Source organism: Balaenoptera physalus, assembly GCF_965194825.1.
Source record: "Balaenoptera physalus genome assembly, chromosome: 4".
NCBI classification, from domain to species: Eukaryota; Metazoa; Chordata; class Mammalia; order Artiodactyla; family Balaenopteridae; genus Balaenoptera; species Balaenoptera physalus.
This window is the reverse complement of record NC_138891.1, coordinates 39,632,328-39,657,908: the sequence shown is the minus strand read 5'-3', so window position 1 is coordinate 39,657,908 and position 25,581 is coordinate 39,632,328. Positions and strand designations below refer to the sequence as shown.

The 25,581-nt window shown below is 36.1% G+C and overlaps 1 protein-coding gene across 5 annotated transcripts in view; it reads right to left on the bottom strand.

Moving 5' to 3' along the window:
- RSRC1 (arginine and serine rich coiled-coil 1) overlaps positions 1-25,581 on the bottom strand; it is a 421,395-nt gene that overhangs the window by 161,715 nt on the left and 234,099 nt on the right. For all 5 annotated transcript variants that reach the window (XM_082459641.1, XM_082459640.1, XM_082459638.1 and 2 more), the window contains one exon: positions 8,537-8,588. In XM_082459641.1, the coding sequence (XP_082315767.1) occupies positions 8,537-8,588 (52 nt within the window). The remainder of the gene's footprint in view (positions 1-8,536; positions 8,589-25,581) is intronic.

The following is a 25,581-nucleotide window of genomic DNA, read 5'->3' as shown; positions in this document are numbered from 1 at the left end:
GGGATTTACCATACATGCATTAAAAAAACTTCTATTTCTCTTATAACATTAGAGATATAATTTTAAAGGTTGCAGGTGTCAATAATTCTATTAAAAGTAAAATATTACGGAGATTTTTAGAGAAAATTATCTCTTGAAACTATGTTGTGAGAAGTGTCATTTTTTCATGGTGATGAAAAATATTTATGTTTTGGAAAAATCTCTCCTCTAAATTCTTCTTCAGACCTATGAGCATATGGAGCATAAGATGACATTGTGGGTATTTTTTTTTTTTTAATGCATAGATTTTTAAAAAAAAAAATAAATTTATTTATTTATTTATTTTTGGCTGTGTTGGGTCTTCGTTTCTGTGCGAGGGCTTTCTCTAGTTGCGGCGAGCGGGGGCCACTCTTCATCGCGGTGCGCGGGCCTCTCACTATCGCGGCCTCTCTTGTTGCGGAGCACGGGCTCCAGACGCGCAGGCTCAGTAGTTGTGGCTCACGGGCTTAGTTGCTCCGCGGCATGTGGGATCTTCCCAGACCAGGGCTCGAACCCGTGTCCCCTGCATTGGCAGGCAGATTCTCAACCACTGCGCTACCAGGGAAGCCCGACATTGTGTTTTTGTGGAAAATCAACTAATGTGTGGAATGATGCTAACAAGACAAACAACAGTGACAGCAAAAGCGATGGAGACGAGTCTTTAAGTAAACTCATTATCTTCCTTCTTCCTCCTGTGTGATAATCACATTTCGTTATCTCTTCTGTCATGTACTACCTTAAAGTTTAAGATTAAAAGTTGTATTATTGCCATGTATCTTCTACTTCCGAAGCCAGGGAACTTTTCAATATATTTATTTAAAATCCACCAAAGAGTGGTTTAAGTGAGCACACCAGCATCCAAAGGCTTAATTTTCAGTTACCCAGAATATTATTTCACAGTGACTTAGTCACCAAAGATTAATAGCTGGAATTCTATTTGGCATAGTGACACTCACTACAGGCACTGTTAAAACTCCTGGGAAAGATCCAGAAGTTTTAGATATGGTTCCTGACCTTCAGACATTTATTATTTCATTGGGAAAATAGGTCCAACACTCATGAAACAAATATTAATATCAGCAGTATGTGAGCAAATACCAACATGAATGGTGTGCATAGAAAAAAAGAAAAAGAATTCAAAGGAGAACAGAAAGATTACATGCTGTAATGGTCAGAGAAATCACGTGGAAATGTTATTTGAGATTCGTACTGAAGTGTTTAGAGAGAGAAAGGGGAAGGAGAAAGACATTTCTAGAGGAGAAAAAAATCACAAACAAAAATTCCCAGGTAGAAAAGAACATGAGTAACTCAAAGAATAACGAGAAGAAGTATAAAAATGAATTCTAAGAAAAAAAGTTAGAAAAGTCTGTGAATCCACCATACAAAACCTTGGAACCTTAAGCACATAAGTGTAAAATTGATCTTGTAAGCAATCTAGAGCCAGTGAATAATTTTGAGCAAAGGAGCAGCATGACCAAGTGGTGGCTGAGAAAGAATCATCTAGCAGTGGTACTCACCAGAAGCAATATGGCAATAATTTTCTGGTGGCTACCATCTGCCAGACTCTGGGCTAGGTACTTCACTTATAATATTTATCTTCACAACAATCCTATAAGGTAATCATCATCTTCTCCCCCTACAGACTAGGAGATAATGGTGTAGGGAAATCCTCAAAACCTAAATATTGATACTGTCAAATAGGTAACTTAAATATGCAACACAGTCTAGTTGAGACAATAGGGGGCTATAATTTTATACTGCTGGTGGGAATGTAATATGGTTCAGCCGCTGTGGAAAAGTTTGGTGGTTTTACAAAAAGTTAAACAAAGAATTTACCAAATGACTCCATAATTATACTCCTAGGTGTATACCCCTCAAAATTACAAATGGTTACTCAAACAAGTACATATATATATGCATGTTCAAAGCTACACTGTTCACAATAGCCAAAAGGTGGAAAAAACCCAAATTTCCATCAATAGATGAATGGATAAACAAATGGCGTGTGTGTAAACACACATACACACACACACACACACACACACACACATATATATATATATATATATATATACACACATTCAGTGGAATATTATTCAGTCATAGAAAGGAATAAAATACTGACACAGGCTACAACATGGCTATACCTCCAAAACATGCTAAATGAAAGAGGCTAGACACACAAGGTCACACACTGTATGATTCCATTTATATGAAATATGCAGAATAGATAAATCCATAGAGATAGAGGGCAGGTTGATGGTTGCGGTTGCCAGGAGCTGCGGGTAAGGAGAGGGGAGAGAAACTGCCTAATAGGTAATAGGTTTTACTTTGGAAATGTTTTTAAACTAGATAGAGGTGGTGGTTATATAGCTTTGTGGATGTATTTAATGCCACTGAATTGTCACTTTAAACTGTTATGTTTTATTTTGTCTTATGTGAATTTCACCTCAATAAATTACTTTTAAAAAGTAAAGAACTACAGTAAACTAGAAAATACACACATCTGCCATATTCCATTTTAAAAAAAAACCGTTTTGTCTAAACAATAAACATCAAACTACTGAAGGTCACAGAATGAGTGAGCAGTGGAAGCAGGCTTAGAACCCTTCCACTATTCACCACCCTCTCTCGGGAGAAGAGATAGAATTGAAGCAAAAGACCAACTAGGAGGTAATGGATTAACCTCTGGGTGGATTTTTGGTGTCCAGACTAAGGAGTTGGCAGTGGGAAAGATAATAGAGGGATAACTATAAAAAATATTTCAAAATAAGTCATTAATTCTAGGTGAATGAGTGCCTATAAAGAAGTCAAAGATAAACATTTCAAGGTTTTGAATCTTAATGAATGTGATAATGGTAAAAGTATTTTTTAAATGAAAAGAAAGAAGTCATGGCCAAGAGGATTTTTAATTGGATTTACTCAATATCATAAAGTAAATCATTATCTGAAGTTATATTGATAACTTAAAGACTCAATCTTACAAATTTATATAGTTTTACAAGCTTAAATCCTCCTGCATTTGGAAAAAACAAAACATCTTAGATGTAACCTTAACTTCACATCACCTTCAAATTAAAAGTTAAACAAGAGACATGAAACTTCATTTCAATTGCATTTTGGCAATGAACATGAAAGAAGATTCTATCTAAATCTGAAGATTTAGCATAGCAAAATATAAAAATGTTAACAGTTTAGTATATACAAAATATGATCATAACAAATACAATAAAATCTCTGACTTCAAATTCAAGGTACATAGTTACATTTTGCTTAATGTATTTTACTCATACATATGTCTTTCAAAATCATACCGCTAGTAATTATTGCCAAATGTTATTAAATATATTTTAATTCCAAACCAAGGCCATTATTAACATTCACTAATAAATCAATAACAATGCAATGGTTATATATAAAACTTTCTTCTGGGACCCACAATTAGAGTAAAAGACTAAGTCTAGTCAGCAAGATTTCTACATATGAACCCTATCTACCAGATTATGGTAACTATAAGGCTGAAATAAATCCTGGCTCAAGAATCTAGCATACAGCCTTAAGTTCTTCCCTATACCCAATTTTTTTTTTTTTTTTTTTTTTTTAACATCTTTATTGAAGTATAATTGCCTTACAACGGTGTGTTAGCTTCTGCTTTATAACAAAGTGAATCAGTTATACATATACAATATGTTCCCATTTCTCTTCCCTCTTGCATCTCCCTCCCTCCCACCCTCCCCGTCCCATCCCTCTAGGTGGTCACAAAGCACTGAGCTGATCTCCCTGTGCTATGCGGCTGCTTCCCACTAGTTATCTATTTTACATTTGGTAGTGTATATATGTCCATGACACTCTCTTACCCTGTCACATCTCACCCCACCCCCTCCCCATATCCTCAAGTCCATTCTCTAGTAGGTCTGTGTCTTTATTCCCGTCTTGCCACTAGGTTCTTCATGGCCTTTTTTTTTTTTTTTTTTTTTTTCCCCTTAGATTCCGTATATATGTGTTAGCATACTGTATTTGTTTTTCTCTTTCTGACTTACTTCACTCTGTATGACAGACTCTAACTCCATCCACCTCATTACAAATACCTCCATTTCATTTCTTTTTATGGCTGAGTAATATTCCATTGTATATATGTGCCACATCTTCTTTATCCATTCATCTGTCGATGGACATTTAGATTGCTTCCATGTCCTGGCTATTGTAAATAGAGCTGCAATGAACATTTTGGTACATGACTCTTTTTGACCTATGGTTTTCTCAGGGTATATGCCCAGTAGTGGGATTGCTGGGTCGTATGGTAGTTCTATTTGTAGTTTTTTAAGGAACCTCCATACTGTTCTCCATAGTGGCTGTATCAATTTACATTCCCACCAACAGTGCAAGAGTGTTCCCTTTCCTCCACACCCTCTCCAGCATTTATTGTTTCTAGATTTTTTGATGATGGCCATTCTGACCGGTGTGAGATGATATCTCATTGTAGTTTTGATTTGCATTTCTCTAATGATTAATGATGTTGAGCATTCTTTCATGTGTCTGTAGGCCATCTGTATATCTTCTTTGGAGAAATGTCTATTTAGGTCTTCGGCCCATTTTTGGATTGGGTTGTTCGTTTTTTTGTTATTGAGCTGCATGAGCTGCTTGTAAATCTTGGAGATTAATCCTTTGTCAGTTGCTTCATTTGCAAATATTTTCTCCCATTCTGATAGTTGTCTTTTGGTCTTGTTTATGGTTTCCTTTGCTGTGCAAAAGCTTTTAAGTTTCATTAGGTCCCATTTGTTTATTTGTGTTCTTATTTCCATTTCTCTGGGAGCTGGGTCAAAAAGAATCTTGCTGTGATGTATGTCATAGAGTGTTCTGCCTATGTTTTCCTCTAAGAGTTTGATAGTGTCTGCCCTTACACTTAGGTCTTTAATCCATTTTGAGTTTATTTTTGTGCATGGTGTCAGGGAGTGTTCTACTTTCATACTTTTACATGTACCTGTCCAATTTTCCCAGCACCACTTATTGAAGAGGCTGTCTTTTCTCCACTGTATATGCTTGCCTCCTTTATCAAAAATAAGGTGCCCATATGTGTGTGGGTTTATCTCTGGGCTTTCTATCCTGTTCCATTGATCTATATTTCTGTTTTTGTGCCAGTACCAAACTGTCTTGATTACTGAAGCTTTGTAATATAGTCTGAAGTCAGGGAGCCTGATTCCCCCAGCTCCATTTTTCGTTCTCAAGATTGCTTTGGCTATTCGGGGTCTTTTGTGTTTCCATACAAATTGTGAAATTTTTTGTTCTAGTTCTGTGAAAAATGCCAGTGGTAGTTTGATAGGGATTGCATTGAATCTGTAGATTGCTTTGGGTAGTAGAGTCATTTTCACAATGTTGATTCTTCCAATCCAGGAACATGGTATATCTCTCCATCTATTTGTATCATCTTTAATTTCTTTCATCAGTGTCTTATAATTTTCTGCATACAGGTCTTTTGTCTCCTTAGGTAGGTTTATTCCTAGATATTTTATTCTTTTTGTTGCAATGGTAAATGGGAGTGTTTTCTTAATTTCACTTTCAGATTTTTCGTCATTAGTGTATAGAAATGCAAGAGATTTCTGTGCATTAATTTTGTATCCTGCTACTTTACCAAATTCATTGATTAGCTCTAGGAGTTTTCTGGTAGCATCTTTAGGATTCTCTATGTATAGTATCATGTCATCTGCAAATAGTGACAGCTTTACTTCTTCTTTTCCGATTTGGATTCCTTTTATTTCTTTGTCTTCTCTGATTGCTGTGGCTAACACTTCCAAAACTATGTTGAATAATAGTGGTGAGAGTGGGCAACCTTGTCTTGTTCCTGATCTTAGTGGAAATGGTTTCAGTTTTTCACCATTGAGGACAATGTTGGCTGTGGGTTTGTCATATATGGCCTTTATTATGTTGAGGAAAGTTCCCTCTATGCCTACTTTCTGCAGGGCTTTTATCATAAATGGGTGTTGAATTTTGTCGAAAGCTTTCTCTGCATCCTATACCCAATTTTAAGGCCCTAAAGTTGAGGGTGTTTTCCCTGGGAACTCAGGTAAACTCCAATGAGACAGAATGGGAACTACCAGGCCTTCCTATCCAGCCACCTCAATCTTAGGACCAGGCTAGACTTTATCCATGAGCCTTACCAGACTGAGCTCAAGTTCTTATTCCCCCCTACTTTATTTTGCTTGTTTGTTTATTTTTAATAATACAATGAATACCTTGATTCATCACTGAAACAGAGATCCAGAACCTTGACAATAAGTTCTATATTTGCTTAGTGCTCCCCTATATCCATCTATCTGCTTCTCCTCTCAAAGGCCACAAGTTCTCATTAATAACAGTAATGTATGTTTTTCAAAGGGGTATAATATGTTATTTCATGTTATAAAGCAATATAGTCATGGAAATGGCATCAAAAAACAAAATCTGGTTAAAATGGTTTCTTAACCAGTGACAATGGTTACAACACAATCCTTTTGTAAAACAATTTAGCAAGAATGTATAAAAAGCCACTCTACATATTAGCACCCTCTAATCTCATAAACTCATTTCTATAGTAATCAATTCCAAGAAAATAAGCTAAACTATAAAAAACACTATTTGTAACAGGATGTGCATAACAGTATTATGGATAAGAGGGAAAAGCTAGAGACAATGTAAATGTTCAATAAGAAGAAAATGATTAAATAAATAATCCTATATCTAGCTAAGGTCTGTCCTTTGCTTATGGGGGGCAATGTTAAGTTTTTTAATTTGAAAATTGTCATAATATTTTGAATGTTTGTCAAATTCACAGAACCTCCCTATTTATCCTTAATAGAATTTAGAATGTTAAATTAAAAAATGAGGAATGACAGCTGGAACCAATATAAGCAAGTTATACACTGAGGTCTGCACTGTCAGATCTGTTTTATAATACGCTTTTTGTGACCACCTAGAGGGGTGGGATAGGGAAGGTGGGAGGGAGACGCAAGAGGGAGGAGATATGGGGATATATGTATATGTATATCTGATTCACTTTGTTATAAAGCAGAAACTAACACACCATTGTAAAGCAATTATACTCCAATAGAGATGTTAAAAAAAATTTTTTTAAAGGTAAAGAAAACTGTATAAAACTATGAAATACAATTCTTTATAGTTGCATTAATAGAAACAAATATTTTCTGGACTAAGCACCATAAATATTTTCCTTTAAAGCAAGAGTTTGTCAGTACTCAAGTAATGAACCTGGAAATATTTCTTCTAAGCAAAATGCCACTAAAGAATGAATATATATTATATAAATAACAAAGAATCGTATTAACTAGCTTTATCCTATAGTATATTAATTGGAGAGTCAAAATTTGAAAAACCTAACAGTAAGCAAAATTTTAGTATGTCATGTTTTCTATGTAATTAAAGATAAAATGAGTAAGATCAATACATAAAGATAAATGACTTTTAAAGTAATATGAAGTGGTATAAAGATTCACAGTCAAAATATTAATTTTTATACGGTAAGTTACTTCAATTAGTGATTTATGAAGCTAGTATATCATTTATACTGGTATTCCCAATCTTTAGACTGTAGACATGTTGGGTAGGAATTAAAGGAGCTAATCTAAGAAATCCTTGAATTAATATGCATACATGTATTTTTGCAATGAATATTAAAAATATAACTACTATCATTTGGTAGTCTGAAATTACTTTTGATGTCAAAATAGAATTCTCATTTTCCAGTTGGAAATTATGAACTCTTTACAGATCCTTAAAAAGTAAATAATTTTAAGAAACATGTACTCCTTTGGTAATATTATTCTAACCCTACCTCATGCTTGATCTTGACAACTTATTATTTGAATGTAACATATATTTTTAAAAAGCACATTAAGATTCAGAGTAAAATATCAGTACTTGGAAAAGATAACATGGATCTCTTATATTTTTTAAAAAGTAAAGTATTTAATGTGTACATGAATCTGGGTATTATAATCTAAAATCAAAGAAAGAATTATTGTGCAATTGAGATATTAAAACATACAGATTTTTAAGATTAGATGGTATCCAGACGAATAGTCCAATGAGTTAGTCTAATGTAACTGGAAGAATTATTAAACATTTATCTCATTTCCTTTAGAGCAAAACCTTGATCTAAAAATCACACCTTATATAAAAATTAAATCAAAATGATCACAGCCTCAAATATAAAATGTAAAGGTATAAAATTCTTCTTAAACATGCCACTAAAAGCACAGTCCATAAAAGACAAAAATCAATAAACTGGATTTCATCAAAATTAAAACTAAAATCGAAGCCAGTTTTATAAATAAGAAGGTAAAGAATGACCTTTTAACATCATACTATAGCAAAAAATATTTGAGGTAAAATACAGCCATACAAAGATCTCATAAATTTGTGAGGCTATATGAAAATAGGTGTTTTGCTCTTTGACCCATCTGTAAGCATGCTAGGATTTATTTCACATATTTTCATTTAAATAAAGTTAATTATTAACACTTACCAGCAGCTTCAAGAACCAGTTGTAGTCTTGCTTTGGCCTGTTCAGCTGGAGGCTAAAAATCAACCATAAAAGACACTTACAAGGGAGTTTTAACAGAGCTTTAAATTAATGCATTATTATGTGAGTATCAGAAAATTGAGAGAACTTTGTCATAATCAGTATTAATATCCACCCACATCTTAACAAAATTCCATCACAGCAGCTCTACCAATCTACTCTCTCACCCTAGTAATCAAATCACACTTTTCATTATTATGATGCAAGAATGAAGTTCTTCTTTTTTTTTTTTTTTTTTTTACTGGAAAAACTTTTATTTGTTATCCAACATGTACCAGTCAGCAACAGCCTAAATACATGCAATTTAATAAGGAGGCAAAACCCACACATTTAACAACATACTCTCAAGTTGTGTTGTTTCTTTGCATATGGAAACATGCAAAATGACCTATTAGAATTTAAATAGCAACTTAAAGTCCAATACCTCAGGCAAATCATATCCTAAAACCAAATATTTTCTGCTTTCCTTACGGTATTTGAAAGGAGCAATTGTGATAAAGATAGGACACAATGTGAGTTACTGCTTTCAATTCCTACTAACTGTTCTAAAATTATTCTCTCAATGAACTTTGATTCAATACAGTTGATAATGCTGAAACTACTTTCCTACCAGTGACCTTATTCTGAGATTTTTGGATAATATGTTGATGGCATCCAAACTATAAGATGGATTGTATCAAGGTTATGATCTTTATGAAAGACTTGTTAAAAACTGTTTTTAATACTTAAGACTTTACATTTCTTAAGATGTCAGTAAGTGACTAAATAATCTCATGTTTATATATAATACCATCATTTGAGAATTAACATTTTACAAGATATATTTGAATGTTTTGCTATTTGTGAAAAAACAGCCTGAATGAAAAGAATTACATAATTGGATATGGAAAGAAGATGTTGTGCTCAGAAAAGTGTAAGAATTTGAATGGTATTTCTGAATAAACTGTAAGAAACAGGATAGGAGAGTGGTAGATGAGACAGGAAAGAAGACAGGGCTAGCCTTTTATACCACAGAAGAGGGATTAACAAACTATGACCTAAACCTGGTTTTGTAAATAAGTTTTATTGGAACACAGCCATGCCCATTGGTTTATATATTGTCCATGGTTGCTTTTGTGCTCAACTCAACAACAGCAGAGTCAACTATTTGTGGCAGAACTCTCATGGCCAGCAAAGTCTAAAATGTTTATTATGTAGATCTTTAAGGAAAAGACTGTTGACCCCTGCCATATAAGATGGAGAGACTTGGGAGAATTTGAAATAGTGGGGTGATGAGATGAGATCTGCACTCTGACACATCATTCTAGAAATATACTTGAGGATGAAGCGCAAAGAATGTGACAGAAGGCAAGGAGCTCAGTTAGGGAGCAATTAAAGAGCTCCAGATGAGAGATGATGAGGGCCTGGGGAGGAGCAGTAGCAGTAAGGTTGGACAGGAAGACCTAGATTTGAGAAACATTTAATTGGTAACATGAAAGGGCTGATTGGATATGAGAGAAGGAGGAGTTGACAAACAAAAAGAATATTTTATGTCATATGTTTGTGGAAAAAAATGTATGTAAGTGTGCTTTATAAAGTTATCAATATTAAAAACGTGACATCAAATTAAAATATCATAGCAAAATATCAATAGAAGACTGTGACATCTACTGAATATGATCTAACAGTTATAAAGGAAACTGCCAAGCAATTAACATGAACATTTATAACGATGAAAGGCAAATGACATTTGACATCAGTATCAGGGAGCATAGTGAGTGTGCAGAACTGTAGAGCACATGGCCCAGCTAAAGAAAGCAGCTGGTACTCAGCACCAACTCACTGTTGTCAGCAGAAATGCAAATCAAGGGTTATAAAACTTCTTGATTTTTTTCCTGAGACTTTAAGTCACCATAAAGACAAATACTGTGTGGAACAAACAGTACTTCTCAGAGCCAGATTCAATCCCAAAACAGACAGTCTGTAATCTCTGCCATCTACTTAACAAACACAGTAGAAACATGATATTGATACTTTGTGCAACATAGCAATAACTAGAATGGCAAGAAGGAAATAATGTTCTGACTAGCAGGTCTCAAGCAAGCACAGAATTATGAAGTATACATTTCAGAGTATCCTAGTAAGCAGTGACGTTTGATAGAAAAATGTGAGAAACTTTATTGCTTAAGATATTTCACGGGAAAGTTATAGGTATTTCATAAGAAAAGATTATTTTTACCAAATAAGAAATATTTAAAACAAATATACAAACTGATGAGTACCCATATTCAGTAAAATATTAACAATATTGTTAGTCTCTTAACCCACAAAAACCCCTACATAGCAGCTCCCTCTCTCCCCCAGTTAAAACTTATGTCTTAAAAATATGGTGATTACCGTCCCTAAAGAGTCTTGATGGTTGATGATTATGATAAAAACACCTGTTAAGACATATTTAGATTTTATTAATTCCTCTAACTATCTATAATACAGGATTCATATTTCAAAGATAAAGAAAACCAGGGAATAAGAGTAGTTTACTAACTTGCCTTTACTAGTAAATGATAGGCTGAAATTAAGACCTTCTGACTCCAAATCTCAGGATTCTTCTAACTACATCACTAGGATATTCATGAATTCAAAGCAATTAACTTCACAGATATAAAAGCATACGGACAGATTTTTGATTCTGTTCAAAAAAAATCTATCCAAGATAGTACATTTGCCTATACAAATATAACTTCCTAAATTATTTGTGAAATATAGGGATCAATTCCAACTATGGGGACAAACACACTGTTAGATTAGCCAGACTTTTAAAAGTAATTTGTCTTTATAAGTATTTTTGCTCTTAAAAATATTTGATTCATTTCACAAGCATTTTTCTTGGATAGGATATTCAGATACACATGTTCTCTGACTTTTTTCCCACCTGCAAATATCTTTCTTTCACCACAACTGGTGAATAATTTGAATGGTATGGAATTCTCAGTTGCAGTCTTTTTCTCTCAGTCACTTGCCCTTCAAATTCTTTCCAAGTGCTCCTCCACAGTGTTTCAGCCTTGAGTCTGTCCCAGAGAGGGAAAGCATCACAACAGGTCTCTTGGCTGAAACCCTCCAGGTCGCACCTGCCTATTTGCATCAGTAGCTTCTTGACTCAGAAAAAGTAGATAAGCTGGAGATGGAAATGGAGAGGAGGCAGCCTGATTTATGTTGCCATCATTCTGATTGCCAGTTATAGTTGCTTTTTAAGAAAAGATTAAGAAGAAAGAAGAAACAGAATATACAGTTAAAAGAACATTTTTCGACTAATCCATTTTTAGTTAGGTATCATCAGACTAAGCTGACTTAGACTGAAAAAACCTTTGCGGCTTGAGTGCCAAAATTTCTAATGCTTTAGCTATTTTAGAGTGTATTAGACTCCAGGGATTGGTATGAATTCCATCTAAAACTGGTAAATGGTACTAATGTTATTCAGAGCCAGAAAAAAAAAAAACTTTATGAAATAAAGAAGAAACTAGCATCAAATACAAATGCATGGAATACAGCAATTTCTCAAAATAAGAACTGATAAATGAGGACATATTTAAGAACACAATGTCACAATTATATTGTATGAAGCAAACTTATGGAGAAAAAATTGTATTCTATTAAAAAATAATATTCTTATGGGAAAAAATCTGTAAAAAATACAAATACATGGAGGCTAAACAATACACTACTTAATAACCAAGAAATCACTGAAGAAATCAAAGAGGAAATAAAAAAATACCTAGAAAAAAATGACAATGAAAACATGACAACACAAAACCTATGGGATACAGCAAAAGCAGTTCTAAGAGGGAAGTTCATAGCACTACAATCCTACCTCAAGAAACAAAAACAATCTCAAATAAACAACCTAACCTTACACCTAGAGCAATTAGAGAAAGAAGAACAAAAAAACCCCCAAAGTTAGCAGAAGGAAAGAAATCATAAAGTTCAGATCAGAAATAATTGAAAAACAAATGAAGGAAACAAGAGCAAATATCAATACAACTAAAAGCTGGTTCTTTGAGAAGATAAACAAAATTGATAAACCATTAGCCAGACTCATCAAGAAAAAAAGGGAGAAGACTCAAATCAATAGAATTAGAAATGAAAAAGAAGTTAACGACTGACACTGCAGAAATACAAAGGATCATGAGAGATTACTACAAGCAATTATATGCAAGTAAAATGGACAACCTGGAAGAAATGGACACATTCTTAGAAAAGCACAACCATCTGAGACTGAACCAGGAAGAAACAGAAAATATAAACAGACCAATCACAAGCACTGAAATTGAGACTGTGATTAAAAATCTTCCAACAAACAAAAGCCCAGGACCAGATGGCTGCACAGGTGAATTCTATCAAACAATTAGAGAAGAGCTAACACCTATCCTTCTCAAACTCTTCCAAAATATAGCAGAGGGAGGAACACTCCCAAACTCATTCTACGAGGCCACCATCACCCTGATACCAAAACCAGAAAAAGATGTTACAAAAAAAGAAGACTACAGGCCAATATCACTGATGAACATAGATGCAAAAATCTTCAACAAAATACTAGAAAACAGAATCCAACAGCACATTACAAGTATCTACAGCATGATCAAGTGGGGTTTATCCCAGGAATGCAAGGATTCTTCAATATACGCAAATCAATCAATGTGATATACCACACTAACAAACTGAAGGATAAAAACCATATGATCATCTCAATAGATGCAGAAAAGCTTTCAACGAAATTCAACATCCATTTATGATAAAAAATCCTCTAGAAAGTAGGCATAGAGGGAACTTACCTCAACATAATATAGGCCATATATGACAAACCCACAGCCAACATCGTTCTCAATGGTGAACAACTGAAACCATTTCCACTAAGACCAGGAACAAGACAAGGTTGCCCACTCTCACCACTATTATTCAACATAGTTTTGGAAGTTTCAGTCACAGCAATCAGAGAAGAAAAAGAAAAAAAAGGAATCCAAATCGGAAAAGAAGAAGTAAAGCTGTCACTGTTTGCAGATGACATGATACTATACATAGAGAATCCTAAAGATGCTACCAGAAAACTCCTAGAGCTAATCAATGAATTTGGTAAAGTAACAGGATACAAAATTAATGCACAGAAATCTCTTGAATTCCTATACTTCAATGATAAAAAATCTGAAAGAGGAATTAGGGAAACACTCCCATTTACCACTGTAACAAAAAGAATAAAAATACCTAGGAATAAACCTACCGAAGGAGAAAAAAGACCTGTATGCAGAAAACTATAAGACACTGATGACAGAAATTAAAGATGGTACAAAGAGATGGAGAGATATACCATGTTCTCGGATTGGAAGAAACAACATTGTGAAAATGACTATACTACCCAAAGCAATGTGCAGATTCAATGCAATCCCTGTCAAACTACCAATGGCATTTTTCGCAGAACTAGAACAAAAAATTTTACAATTTGTATGGAAACAGAAAAGACCCCGAATAGCCAAAGCAATCTTGAGAAAGAAAAACGGAGCTGGAGGAATCAGGCTCCCTCACTGCAGACTTTACTACAAACCTACAGTAAGCAAGACACTATGGTACTGGCACAAAAACAGAAATATAGATCAATGGAACAGGATAGAAAGCCCAGAGATAAACCCACGCACATATGGTCACCTTATCCTTGATAAAGCAGGCAAGAATACACAATGGAGAAAAGACAGCCTCTTCAATAAGTGGTGCTGGGAAAACTGGACAGCTACATGTAAAAGAATGAAATTAGAACACTCCCTACACAATACACAAAAATAAATTCAAAATGGATTAAAGACCTAAATGTAAGGCCAGACACCATCAAACTCTTAGAGGAAAACATAGGAAGAACACTCTATGACATACATCATAGCAAGATCCTTTTTGACCCACCTCCTAGAGAAATGGAAATAAAAACAAAAATAAACAAATGGGACCTAATGAAACTTAAAAGCTTTTGCACAGCAAAGGCAACCATAAACAAGACCAAAAGACAACCCTCAGAATGGGAGAAAATATTTGCAAATGAAGCAACTGACAAAGGACTAATCTCCAAAATTTACAAGCAGCTCCTGCAGCTCAGTATCAAAAAAAACAAACAACCCAATCCAAAAATGGGCAGAAGACCTAAATAGACATTCCTCCAAAGAAGATATACAGATAGCCAACACACACATTAAAGAATGCTCATCACTAATCATTAGAGAAATGCAAATCAAAACTACAATGAGGTATCACCTCACACCAGTTAGAATGGGCATCATCAGAAAATCTACAAACAACAAATGCTGGAGAGAGTGTGGAAAATAGGGAACCCTCTTGCACTGTTGGTGGGAATGTAAATTGATACAGCCACTATAGAGAACAGTATGGAGGTTCCTTAAAAAACTAAAAATAGAGCTACCATATGACCCAGCAATCCCACTCCTGGGCATATACCCTGAGAAAACCATAATTCAAAAAGAGATGTGTACCACCATGTTCATTGCAGCTCTATTTACAATAGCCAGGACATGGAAGCAACCTAAATGTCCATCGACAGATGAATGGATAAAGAAGATGTGGCACATATATACAATGGAATCTTACTCAGCCATAAAAGGAAACGAAATTGAGTTTTTTGTAGTGAGGACCTAGAGTCTGTCACAGAGTGAAGTAAGTCAGAAAGAGAAAAACAAATACTGTATCCTAACACATATATATGGAATCTAAAAAAAAAAAATGGTTATGAAGAACCTAGGGGCAGGACAGGAATAAAGACAGAGATGTGGAGAATGGACTTGAGGACATGGGGAGGGGGAATGGTAAGCTGGGACGAAGTGAGAGAGTGGCATGGACATATATACACTACCAAATGTAAAATAGCTAGTGGGAAGCAGCCACATAGCACAGGGAGATCAGCTCGGTGCTTTGTGACCACCTAGCGGGTAGGGTAGGGAGGGTGGGAGGGAGATGCAAGAGGGAGGAGATATGGGGATATATGTATTATGTATAGCTGATTCACTTTGGTATAAAGCAGAAACTAACACACCATTGTAAAGCAATTATACTCCAATAAAGATGTTAAAAAATAATAATATTCCTTAAATCAAAATTAGTAATGCATAATTAGAAAAAAAAATATTACCAAAACTGAATTACACAGAATATTAATGTTGTTCCCTTAAAAAATAAATATTAGCATTGACATTAATAGAACAACAGTAAGAACAGTATGAATTTTTACTGTAAGGTTTTATATCACATAGGGCTTAAACTTTCTAAATTAATAGGGGTCCTTTTTTGGGGAGGAGGGGTTTGGTAGTCTTTCTATTGCCATGGATTCTACAGAACTGCCCTGCTCCCTCCCCTCCACTTGGTAGCCAAGTATACCTACATAACTCCATTGGTAAGCCCTAGTTTTAGAGAAGAAAGTGCTTTCTTAGGAAGAAACAAAAGCTCTTAAGATGAAACCAAAAAAAAGGTCAGTTTCTTGATGACTTGTGGAGGTGACCAACCTCAATGTCTAGACTTTTTCCTTCAACTTTGGTTTTACTCTTTTTTTTTTTTTTAATTTTTTTTAATTTTATTTATTTATTTATTTATGGCTGCGTTGGGTCTTCGTTTCTGTGCGAGGGCTTTCTCCAGTTGTGGTGAGCGGGGGCCACTTTTCATCGTGGTGCGTGGGCCTCTCACTGTCGCGGCCTCTCTCGTTGCGGACCACAGGCTCCAGACGCGCAGGCTCAGCAGTTGTGGCTCACGGGCCTAGTCGCTCCGTGGCATGTGGGATCTTCCCAGACCAGGGCTCGAACCCGTGTCCCCTGCATCGGCAGGCAGATTCTCAACCACTGCGCCACCAGGGAAGCCCCATGGTTTTACTCTTATTTAGTCCAATACCCTGAGTTCCTTACAAATAGACTGCATGTCTAGATTCTCAAAATACTGCCAAAGCTAACATTCCAAACCAGCACAATCCTCTGAGCAATGACCATACAAAAAAAAAAGAGAAGCAAAAAGAAGCCTATCCTTACAAAAACCAGTTTACACACTGAACTATTTAAACTATTTGCTCACTCTTCTCACTTCCATTCATATTTAGCTTCCTAACCACTGGCCACCCCTATGGAAATTCTGTAAGTTGATGAAGCTACAGCCATTCCAGCTGCCAACCACACTTTTGGGTTTGTTCATGACAGGGAAGTATAAAGTCTGAAAGAAAGACTGGCTGAGCAAAGAGAGCACTCAAGCTTAGAAACAACATTTCACAAAATCAAAATTAGGACTGCATTATATGGTTTTCAGCTATTACTCTCAATTTTATATTATCATATGCTCTTTTTTATACAAAAAATATATACAGAGAGGATTCTGGAAGATGGCAGAGTAGGAAGCACCAGGAATCCGTCTCCCCATCTAGACAATAATTACACTGGCAGAATCTGTCTGACATAACTCTTTTAGAACTCTGGATTCTTTTGAAGCCTTGCAAACTACCAGGGGAAGATGCGGACAGTAAATTGCGGTTAATTTTGGTCAATTTCAGCTATTAGCACAGTAGCAATTACCCATCCCCCACCCCCAGCCACGTGACAAGCAACAGTGCACCTGTTCCTAGAGCAGCTTGCACACAGCGCAAGCGCTGGCAAGAATGTGGAGAAATTGGAACGCTTATGTACTGTTGATGGGAATTAAAATGGTACAGGGTTGTGGAAAACAATAAGGCAGTTCCTCAAAAAATTAAAAAATAGAATTACCATATGATCCAACAATTCCACATCTGGGTACATACCCCAAAGAATTAGAAGCAGGGTCTTGAAGAGATATTTGTACACCCATGTTCATAGAAGCATTATTCATAAGAGCTGAAATGGAAACACCCAAGTGCCCACTGATGAATGAAATGGATAAGCAAAATGTGGTATAAACATACACTGAAATATTATTCAGCCTTAAAAAGGAAATTCTATAATATGCTACAACATGGATGTGATCAGAAAAGATGTTTGATACGGTTTCAATCTTCTTAAATTTATTGAGACTTGTTTTGTGTCCCAACGTATGGTCAGTCCTTGAGAAAGTTCCATGTGTACCTAAGAAGAACGTGTATTCTGCTGCTGTTGTATAAAATAAAACAATTACTCAGGATATCCTGAGTCTCAAGCTCTGCCACTGCAGAAGGTAAGGGTGGGAGAGGAGTCAGGGTTGCATGGGCACCTCTGCTGTGTCTGGTGTTGTCAGGTTTGCAGTTCTGGGGAGGGGGATGGTGTCCCAGGCCCTGCTGCCACTGCAGCCCAGTTACCTGTGGCCACAGCTGCCACTGTGGCCAGGAGGCCAAAGTCATGTGTGCTGCCTCCCTTGCTGCTGCTAAATGCTATGGGCCTGTGGGCACAGCTACGGAGGCTGGAGGGCCTTAATCACAGGCACCTCCTCTGCTCTTTCCTCAGTTCTATCTCCCCTGTGTGTTCCAGAGTACCCATATGTAGATGTACAGACACGTAGAATTCTCTGGCATTCTGTATGTTGGGCAGAGTCAGCTTTGCTCAGTTGTGGATGTTTTACTGGTTGAATACTGAAGGGAAGAGACAAAGGTAATGTCTCACTCTATGCCATGATGCTGACATGACTCCAATACAGTTTCAAATTTCAAAGATCTTAAAGCATAATGAGGAAGATAATAAAAATAATAATTTAAAGAAACCACTATTTACTAAATGTTTACATTATGCCAAGGATGTGTGTTACTTCCATATTTTCTTAAAATTTTCAGAGAGCTTATCAAGGTATAATGAAACCACAATATATTACACCATTTAAAGTGTACAGTTTTATAAGTTTTGACATACTCATACAGCCATGAAGGCATCATTACTGTTAAGATAATGAGCATGTCCATTACTCCAAAATTTTCCACGTCCTTCTTTAATTCTTCCATGCCCTTCTGTGCCTCCATTCCACTTCCCAGTTCCCAGGCAACCACTAATCTGCTTTCTATCACTATACATTACTTTGCACTTTCTACTATGTTATATAGATGGAATCATATGGTATGTACTCTTTTATGTCTAGCTTTTAAACTCAGCATAATTATTTTGAAATTCATCCATGCTGTTGTATATATTGATATGCATTCCTTTTTACTGCTGGGTAGTATTCGATTGTAAGTAAATACTACAGCTTCTTTATGCATTTACCTGTTGACAAACATTCAAACTATTTCTAGTTTCTTGGCTATTATAAAACATACTATAAACATTAAGGCAAAAATCGTTATATAAATATATGCTTTCAGATCTCTTGGGTATATATTTAGGATTGGAATGGTTGAATTGTATGGTAAACATATGTTTAACTTTTTAAGAAAATACCAAACTGTTTCCAAAGTGGTTTCATATTCCCACCAGCACAGTATAGGAGTTTCAGTTGCTCCACATCCTAGTCAAGACTTAGTATACCTTATTGTGGTTTTAATCTATATTTCCCTAATGATTATTGGTGTTGAGCATCTTTTCATGCGCCTATTTATTATCTATATATATATATATTTGATGGTAAAATAGATGGTCAAATCTTTTGCCAATTTTTTATTAAATTGCTTTCTTATTATTGAGTTTTCAGAGTTCTTAATTATAATGAAAGTAATTTTTCATATATGAGGTCTGCAAATTATACACACACACACACACACACACACACAGGGAATTATATATTTATACTTATAAAGCCTCCCCGCCCCACTGAGTGACTTGTTTTTTCATTGTCTTAAGAGTTTCTTTTGAAGAGCAGAATTTCCTAATATTGATGAAGTCCAATTTATCAATTTCGTCTATTATGAATCATGCTTTTGTGGCATTACATCAGAGAAATCTTTACCTAACCCCAATTCACAAAGATTTGTCCTATGTTTATACCTAGAAGTTTTACGGTTCGTTTACATTTAGTTCTATGAAATACATTTTGTTAAGTTTGTATATGGTGCAACATATACATTGAAAAACCTTTTGTTTTTCTGTGGTTTTTATTTTTTTCTTTAAATGAGTCTATTTCTAGACTCTCTATGCTGTTCCATTGATCAATTTGTCAGTCTTGATACTAATACCACACTGTCTGTATTTCTTTGAGTACAATTTTACATTAACTTGAAATCAGGTGGAATAACTTCTCCAAATTTTTTCTTCTCAAGTAGTTTTGGCTCTTCTAGCTCTTATGCATCCCCAGTTTCAAAATAAGCTTATCAATTTCTACCAAAAAAACCCAAAAATCCCTGCTAAGATTTTAGCATGGGATTGCGTTGAATCTACATAGCCATTTGAGGAGAAGGGACATCTTAACAATGTTAAGTTTTAGCCCGGTATATATTTTTCTATCATTTTTACCTCTTGGCCCTTATATCTGAAATGATTTTTTTAAAATAGGCAGCACATAGTTGGATTTTGCTTTTATGTAATCTGAAAAAATTCTGCCTTTTAATTAGAAGGTTTAGACCAATCTACACTTAATGTAAGTAATTAATCGATCACATTGCTATTTGTTTTCTATTTGTCCCATATGATTTTTGCTCCTTTTTTCTTCTTTTTCTGCTTTTTCTTAGATGGACCATATTTATAACTCCATTTTATATTCTTTGTTGGCTTATTAGCTATAATTTTTTTAATTAATTAATTTATTTATTTATTTTTGGGGGGCTGCGTCGGTTCTTAGTTGAGGCAGGCGGGATCTTCGTTGTGGCATGCGAGACCTCTACTTGCAGTGCACAGCCTGCTCTCTAGTAGTGGCGTGTGGGTTCTTCTCTCTAGTTGTGGCACGCTGGCTCCAGAGCTCATGGGCTCTGTAGTTTGCAGCATGCAGGCTCTCTAGTTGAGGTGCCTGGGCTCAGTAGTTGTGGCACGTGGGCTTAGTTGCCCCGCGGCATGTGGGATCTTAGTCCCCTGACCAGGGATCGAACCCACGTACCCTGCAATGGAAGGTGGATTCTTTACCACTGGACCACCAGGGAAGTCCCCAGCTATAATTTTTTTGTGTTATTTTGGCTGTTGCTAAGTTTGCAGTATACTTCTTTAACTTATCACCCTCTGTCTTCATTATATCACTTCCTATATACTATAGAAACCTTATAATAGTATCCTCTCATTTCTCCCTTCCCAGCCTCTGTATTACTGTTGTCATTGCTGTCACATATTGTTATAAACTCCACAATATATTGTGTTTGTTTTAAACATCATCTTTTAAAGAGATATATTTACCCATGATGTTATCATTTCTAGTACTCTCTAATCTTTTATTATATCAACCCAGTTTTCCATCTGGTATCATTTTCTTTTTTTTTTTTTTTGGCTTAAAACAACAATCAGTTATTCTTTCTCATGGTTTCTTCGTGTCAGGAAGATGGGAAGGGCTCAGCTGGGCAGGTGCACACAGCTGAGCGTTTGGCCAGCTGTCTCTTTGTCCTCATGTGGTCTTGGTGGTCTCTTGGCATGGGCTCGTTTGGGCTTCCTTACAACATGGTGGCTTCTAGGCATTTGGGCTGTTCCATGACAGCTGATGGCTTCCAGAGGGAGTGTTCCAACAAGCTGTGGTGCTTTGTATGACTCCCTCTTAGCAGTCACAGTGTCACTTCTACTGCACTCCACTGGTTACCAAGAGTCCCAAGCCAAAGTCAAGGGAAGGAGAACTAGATTCCATGTCTTGATGGGGGAGTTGCGAGGTTCTCGAAGTGCATGTGGGGTGGGAGATATTGTTTTGGCTGTTTGTCACATGTGATGCTCCATATGTTTCCTTATTGCCCCCCTCCCAGTCCTAGCTGAGTCAGGGCACCCCAAGGGCTCCTTGTCATGCCCTGACCATCTGGTATTCCAGCCAAAAGGAAATGCTAACCCGAGTCTTGCTGGGGCCTTCCCTGCCTCCCTGAGGACACAAAGACCTGTGTCCCATTACTCAACCCACCACCCTTTCCAGGGGCCATTTCACCCTGCCGGACCCAGAGCCTTTCCTCCAGGTCCAGAGCAGCTCCCAGTCCCTGAGGACTCACTTTTTTTTTTTTTTTTTAATTATTGGAGTATAATTGCTTTATAATGTTGTGTTAGTTTCTGCTGTACAGTGAAGTGAATCAGCTATATGTATACCTATATTCTCTCCCTTTTGGACCTCCCTCCCACCCCTAGCCCCCATCCCACCCATCCAGGTCATCACAGAGCATGGAGCTGAGCTTCCTGTGCTTTACAGCATGTTCCCACTAGCTATCTATTTTACGCATGGTAGTGTATGTATCTCAATCTTAATCTCCCAATTTGTCCCACCCTCCCCTTCCGCACCTGTGTCCACATGTCCGTTCTCTACGTCTACGTCTCTATTCCTGCTCTGCAAATAGGTTCATCTGTACCATTTTTCTAGATTCCACATACATGCGTTAATATACGATATTTGTTTTTCTCTTTCCGACTTACTTCACTCTGTATGACAGACTCTAGGGCCATCCACGTCTCTACAAATGACCCAATTTCGTTACTTTTTATGGCTGAATAATATTCCACTGTATGTATGTACCACATCTTTTTTTTTCATGTTTTGCCTTTTTATTAAGAAAGATTTGAACTTAGAGAAAAATGGCAAGAAATGTACAATGAACTCCTGTACATCCTGCATCTAAGTTCAGCAGTTGTCATCATTTGGCCACATTTGCTTTAATGCTCTATGCTTCTCTCAACAAAACAACAACAACAACAAGTAGTAGTATTGTTGATTTGAAAGTAAGTGGCAGACAGCATGACCATTTTACCTCTAAATACATTAGTGTATATTTCCTAAGAACAAGGACCTTCCTTTTTATGTGTGGTGTGTACCACATCTTCTTTATCCATTCATCTGTCAATGGACACTTAGGTTGTTTCCATGTCCTGGCTATTGTAAACAGTGCTGCAATGAACACTGGGGTACGTGTGCCCTTTTGAGTTATGGTTTTCTCAGGGTATGTGCCCAGTAGTGGGATTGCTGGGTCATATGGTAGCTCTAGTTTTAGTATTTTAAGGAACCTCCATACTGTTCTCCACAGTGGCTGTATAAATTTACATTCCCATCAACAGTGCAAGAGGGTTCCCTTTTCTCCACACCCTCTTCAGCATTTCTGGCTTCTAGATTTTTTGATAATGGCCATTCTGACCAGTGTGAGGTGATACCTCATTGTAGTTTTGATTTGCATTTCTCTAATAATTAGTGATGTTGAGTATCCTTTCATGTGCCCCTTGGCCATCTGTATGTCCTCCTTGGAGAGATGTCTATTTAGGTCTTCTGCCCATTTTTTGATTGGGTTGCTTGTTGTTTTGATATTGAGCTCCATGAGCTGTTTGTATATTTTGGAGATTAATCCTTTGTTGCTTCATTTGCAAATATTTTCTCCCATTCTGAGGGTTGTCTTTTCGTCTTGTTTATGGTTTCCTTTGCTGTGGAAAAGCTTTTAAGTGGTATCATTTTCTAGTGCTGAAATGGGTTCCTTTGATATTTCTTGTACTGCAGGATGTTTGGTGATGAATTCTTTCCATTTTTGAGTGTCTTTTAAAAAAATTTTCATTTGGCCTTCATTTTTGAAAGATACTCTCCCAGGGTACAGAATTCTAGGTGTATAGTATTTTTCTTCCATTATTTTAAAGATGTTGCTTTACTGTCTTGTAGTTTGCATTGTCTCTGATGACAAATCTGCTTCCATGGTTATCTTTATTTCCTCATACATAATAACAATGATATTTTTACTCTATTTGCTTTTAAGATTTTCTTCTCATAACTGGCTGTAAGCAATTTGATTGTGATACGCCTTGTTGTAGTTTTATTCACATTATCTGCGCTTGGGGCTTGTGGAGCTTCTTGGATCTGCTATTTTATAGTTTTTATCAAGTTTGGAAACATTTTAGTCATTATGTCTTCAAGTATATTTTTCTGTTGCCCCCTTTTCTCACCTTTCCCTTCAGGACCCCAGTGACATGAATGTTGTGTACTTGGCTGCCTGAAGTTGTGCCACAGCTCAGAAATGCTCTTTTTTTTCTGCTTTTGTTTTTTAGTCTTTCTCTCTCTAGTTTCATCTTGGATAGCTTCTTCTGCTATGTCTTTTAGTTCACTGATCCATATCCTGCAATGTGTCATCTCCATTAACCTCATCCGGTGTAATTTTCATCTCAGTCATATAGTTTTTATGTCTAGAATTTTTATTTTTTATAGTTTTCATGTTTCTACTAAATACATTCAGTCAATCTAGCAGCTCTCTGACCACACAAAACATAGTTATGATAATTCTATTAATGTCCTTATCTACTAATTTTCTTATTGTATCAATTCTGAGTCAGTTTCAACTGATTGATTTTTCTAATACATGTTATACTGATTTGGTTTCATGAATACATGGTAATTTTTGATAGAATGTCAGACATTGAGAATTTTATTTTGTTGTGTGTTGGATATTTTTGTATTCCTATAAATTATCTTAGTCTTTGTTCTGGGACACAGTTAAATTACTTGGAAGCAGTTTGATCCTTTCAGTTCTGACTTTGTTAGGCAGAACCAGAACAACTTTAAGTCTGTAGTTAATTTTTCCCCACTATTGAGATAAGACATTTTTAGTACTTGATTGGAAGCACCATGAATTAGGAGGCTTTCCATACTGGTTGTTGGGAACAGCACTATTCCCAGCTCTGCGTGAGTGGGAGGTACGATTTCTTCGAATTACTTCAGGTGGTTCTTTCCCAAGCCTTGGATAGTTTCTTCACATGCAAGTACTGATGAGTAGTCTGCTGAATACTCAAGGGGTCCTCTGCAGATTTTCTGTAGCTCACTCTTCTCTGGTAACCTGCCCTGTGAATTCTAGAGGCTTTCGCCTCCCTGATATCACAGGTCCATCTTCTCAACTGAAGGAGACCACCAGGTGCTGCCTGGGTTCTCCCTCCCTGTGGCATGACAGGACAAGTTCTCTAGGCCTTAAGCTGGAGCAATTGAATGGCTCACCTCATTTTTCCCATCTCTCAGGAATCACTGTCTTTCATGTTTCATGTCCACTGCCTTGAGAGCTGTTTTTTCAAAGAATTTGTCCAATTTTTTAATTGTTTGAGATGGGAGGGTAAATCTGACCTGTTATTCCATCTTTACTGGAATCATAAGGCTATTATTTCTTTTAATACTGACAACAGCCTTGTGGGGAAAAGTTACTGGTCCAGAGTCACATAGCCATTTTTCTAATGCATGTTCATAAAAACGCATTATCTATACAAAAAACCTATCGGTTCCCTTTGTCTGGACAACTTTTACTTCCTTTTCCTAGCTAAACTATGTTCTTTCAGAGCTCAGCTCAAGAGGCAACACCTCCTAAAAATCTCATCAGTTTCAGCTTATTTTCTCCCTGACTGCTTTCATGATGATTACAATTCTCTGCTCTATGTTCCTTTAATGTCCTAGGCACACATGTATCAGTACATCTTCAGTATAATTACTCATTTTGTTTCCTATCTTTCCTTCTTTGAAGGTTATCAGCTTTTTTAAGGCAACAACTGTCTTACATCTCTGTGTCATTAGCACCTAGGATAGTACTTGGAAAACAGTCAATGCTCAGTAGGTATATATTTGAAATAAACTTCCTAGTAAATTTTAGAATTCTTATAATTATCATATATAAAATACTTTTAAAGTACTAATTTCAAGGAATTCTATCTGTTAGGAAGAATTTACCTAACTTAAATAGCTGGATGTTTGAGAGAATGATAATGGTATTGTGGAAATTATAACAAATAGTAAAAATGAACCATGTAATCTGCACATAATTAATAAGTTTTTTAACCAACCTGTTTGACAATAAAATGGCAGTTCTTAAAGTGATCACATGAGCTCCACATATATATATAAGTGATAATTTCTATGTGCCATATCTTTCCCAGCAACATGAAAGACATTCCTGAAAGACAGCATAAACTACCTAAAAAAAAATTAACATTTTTGAAAAAATCTAATAG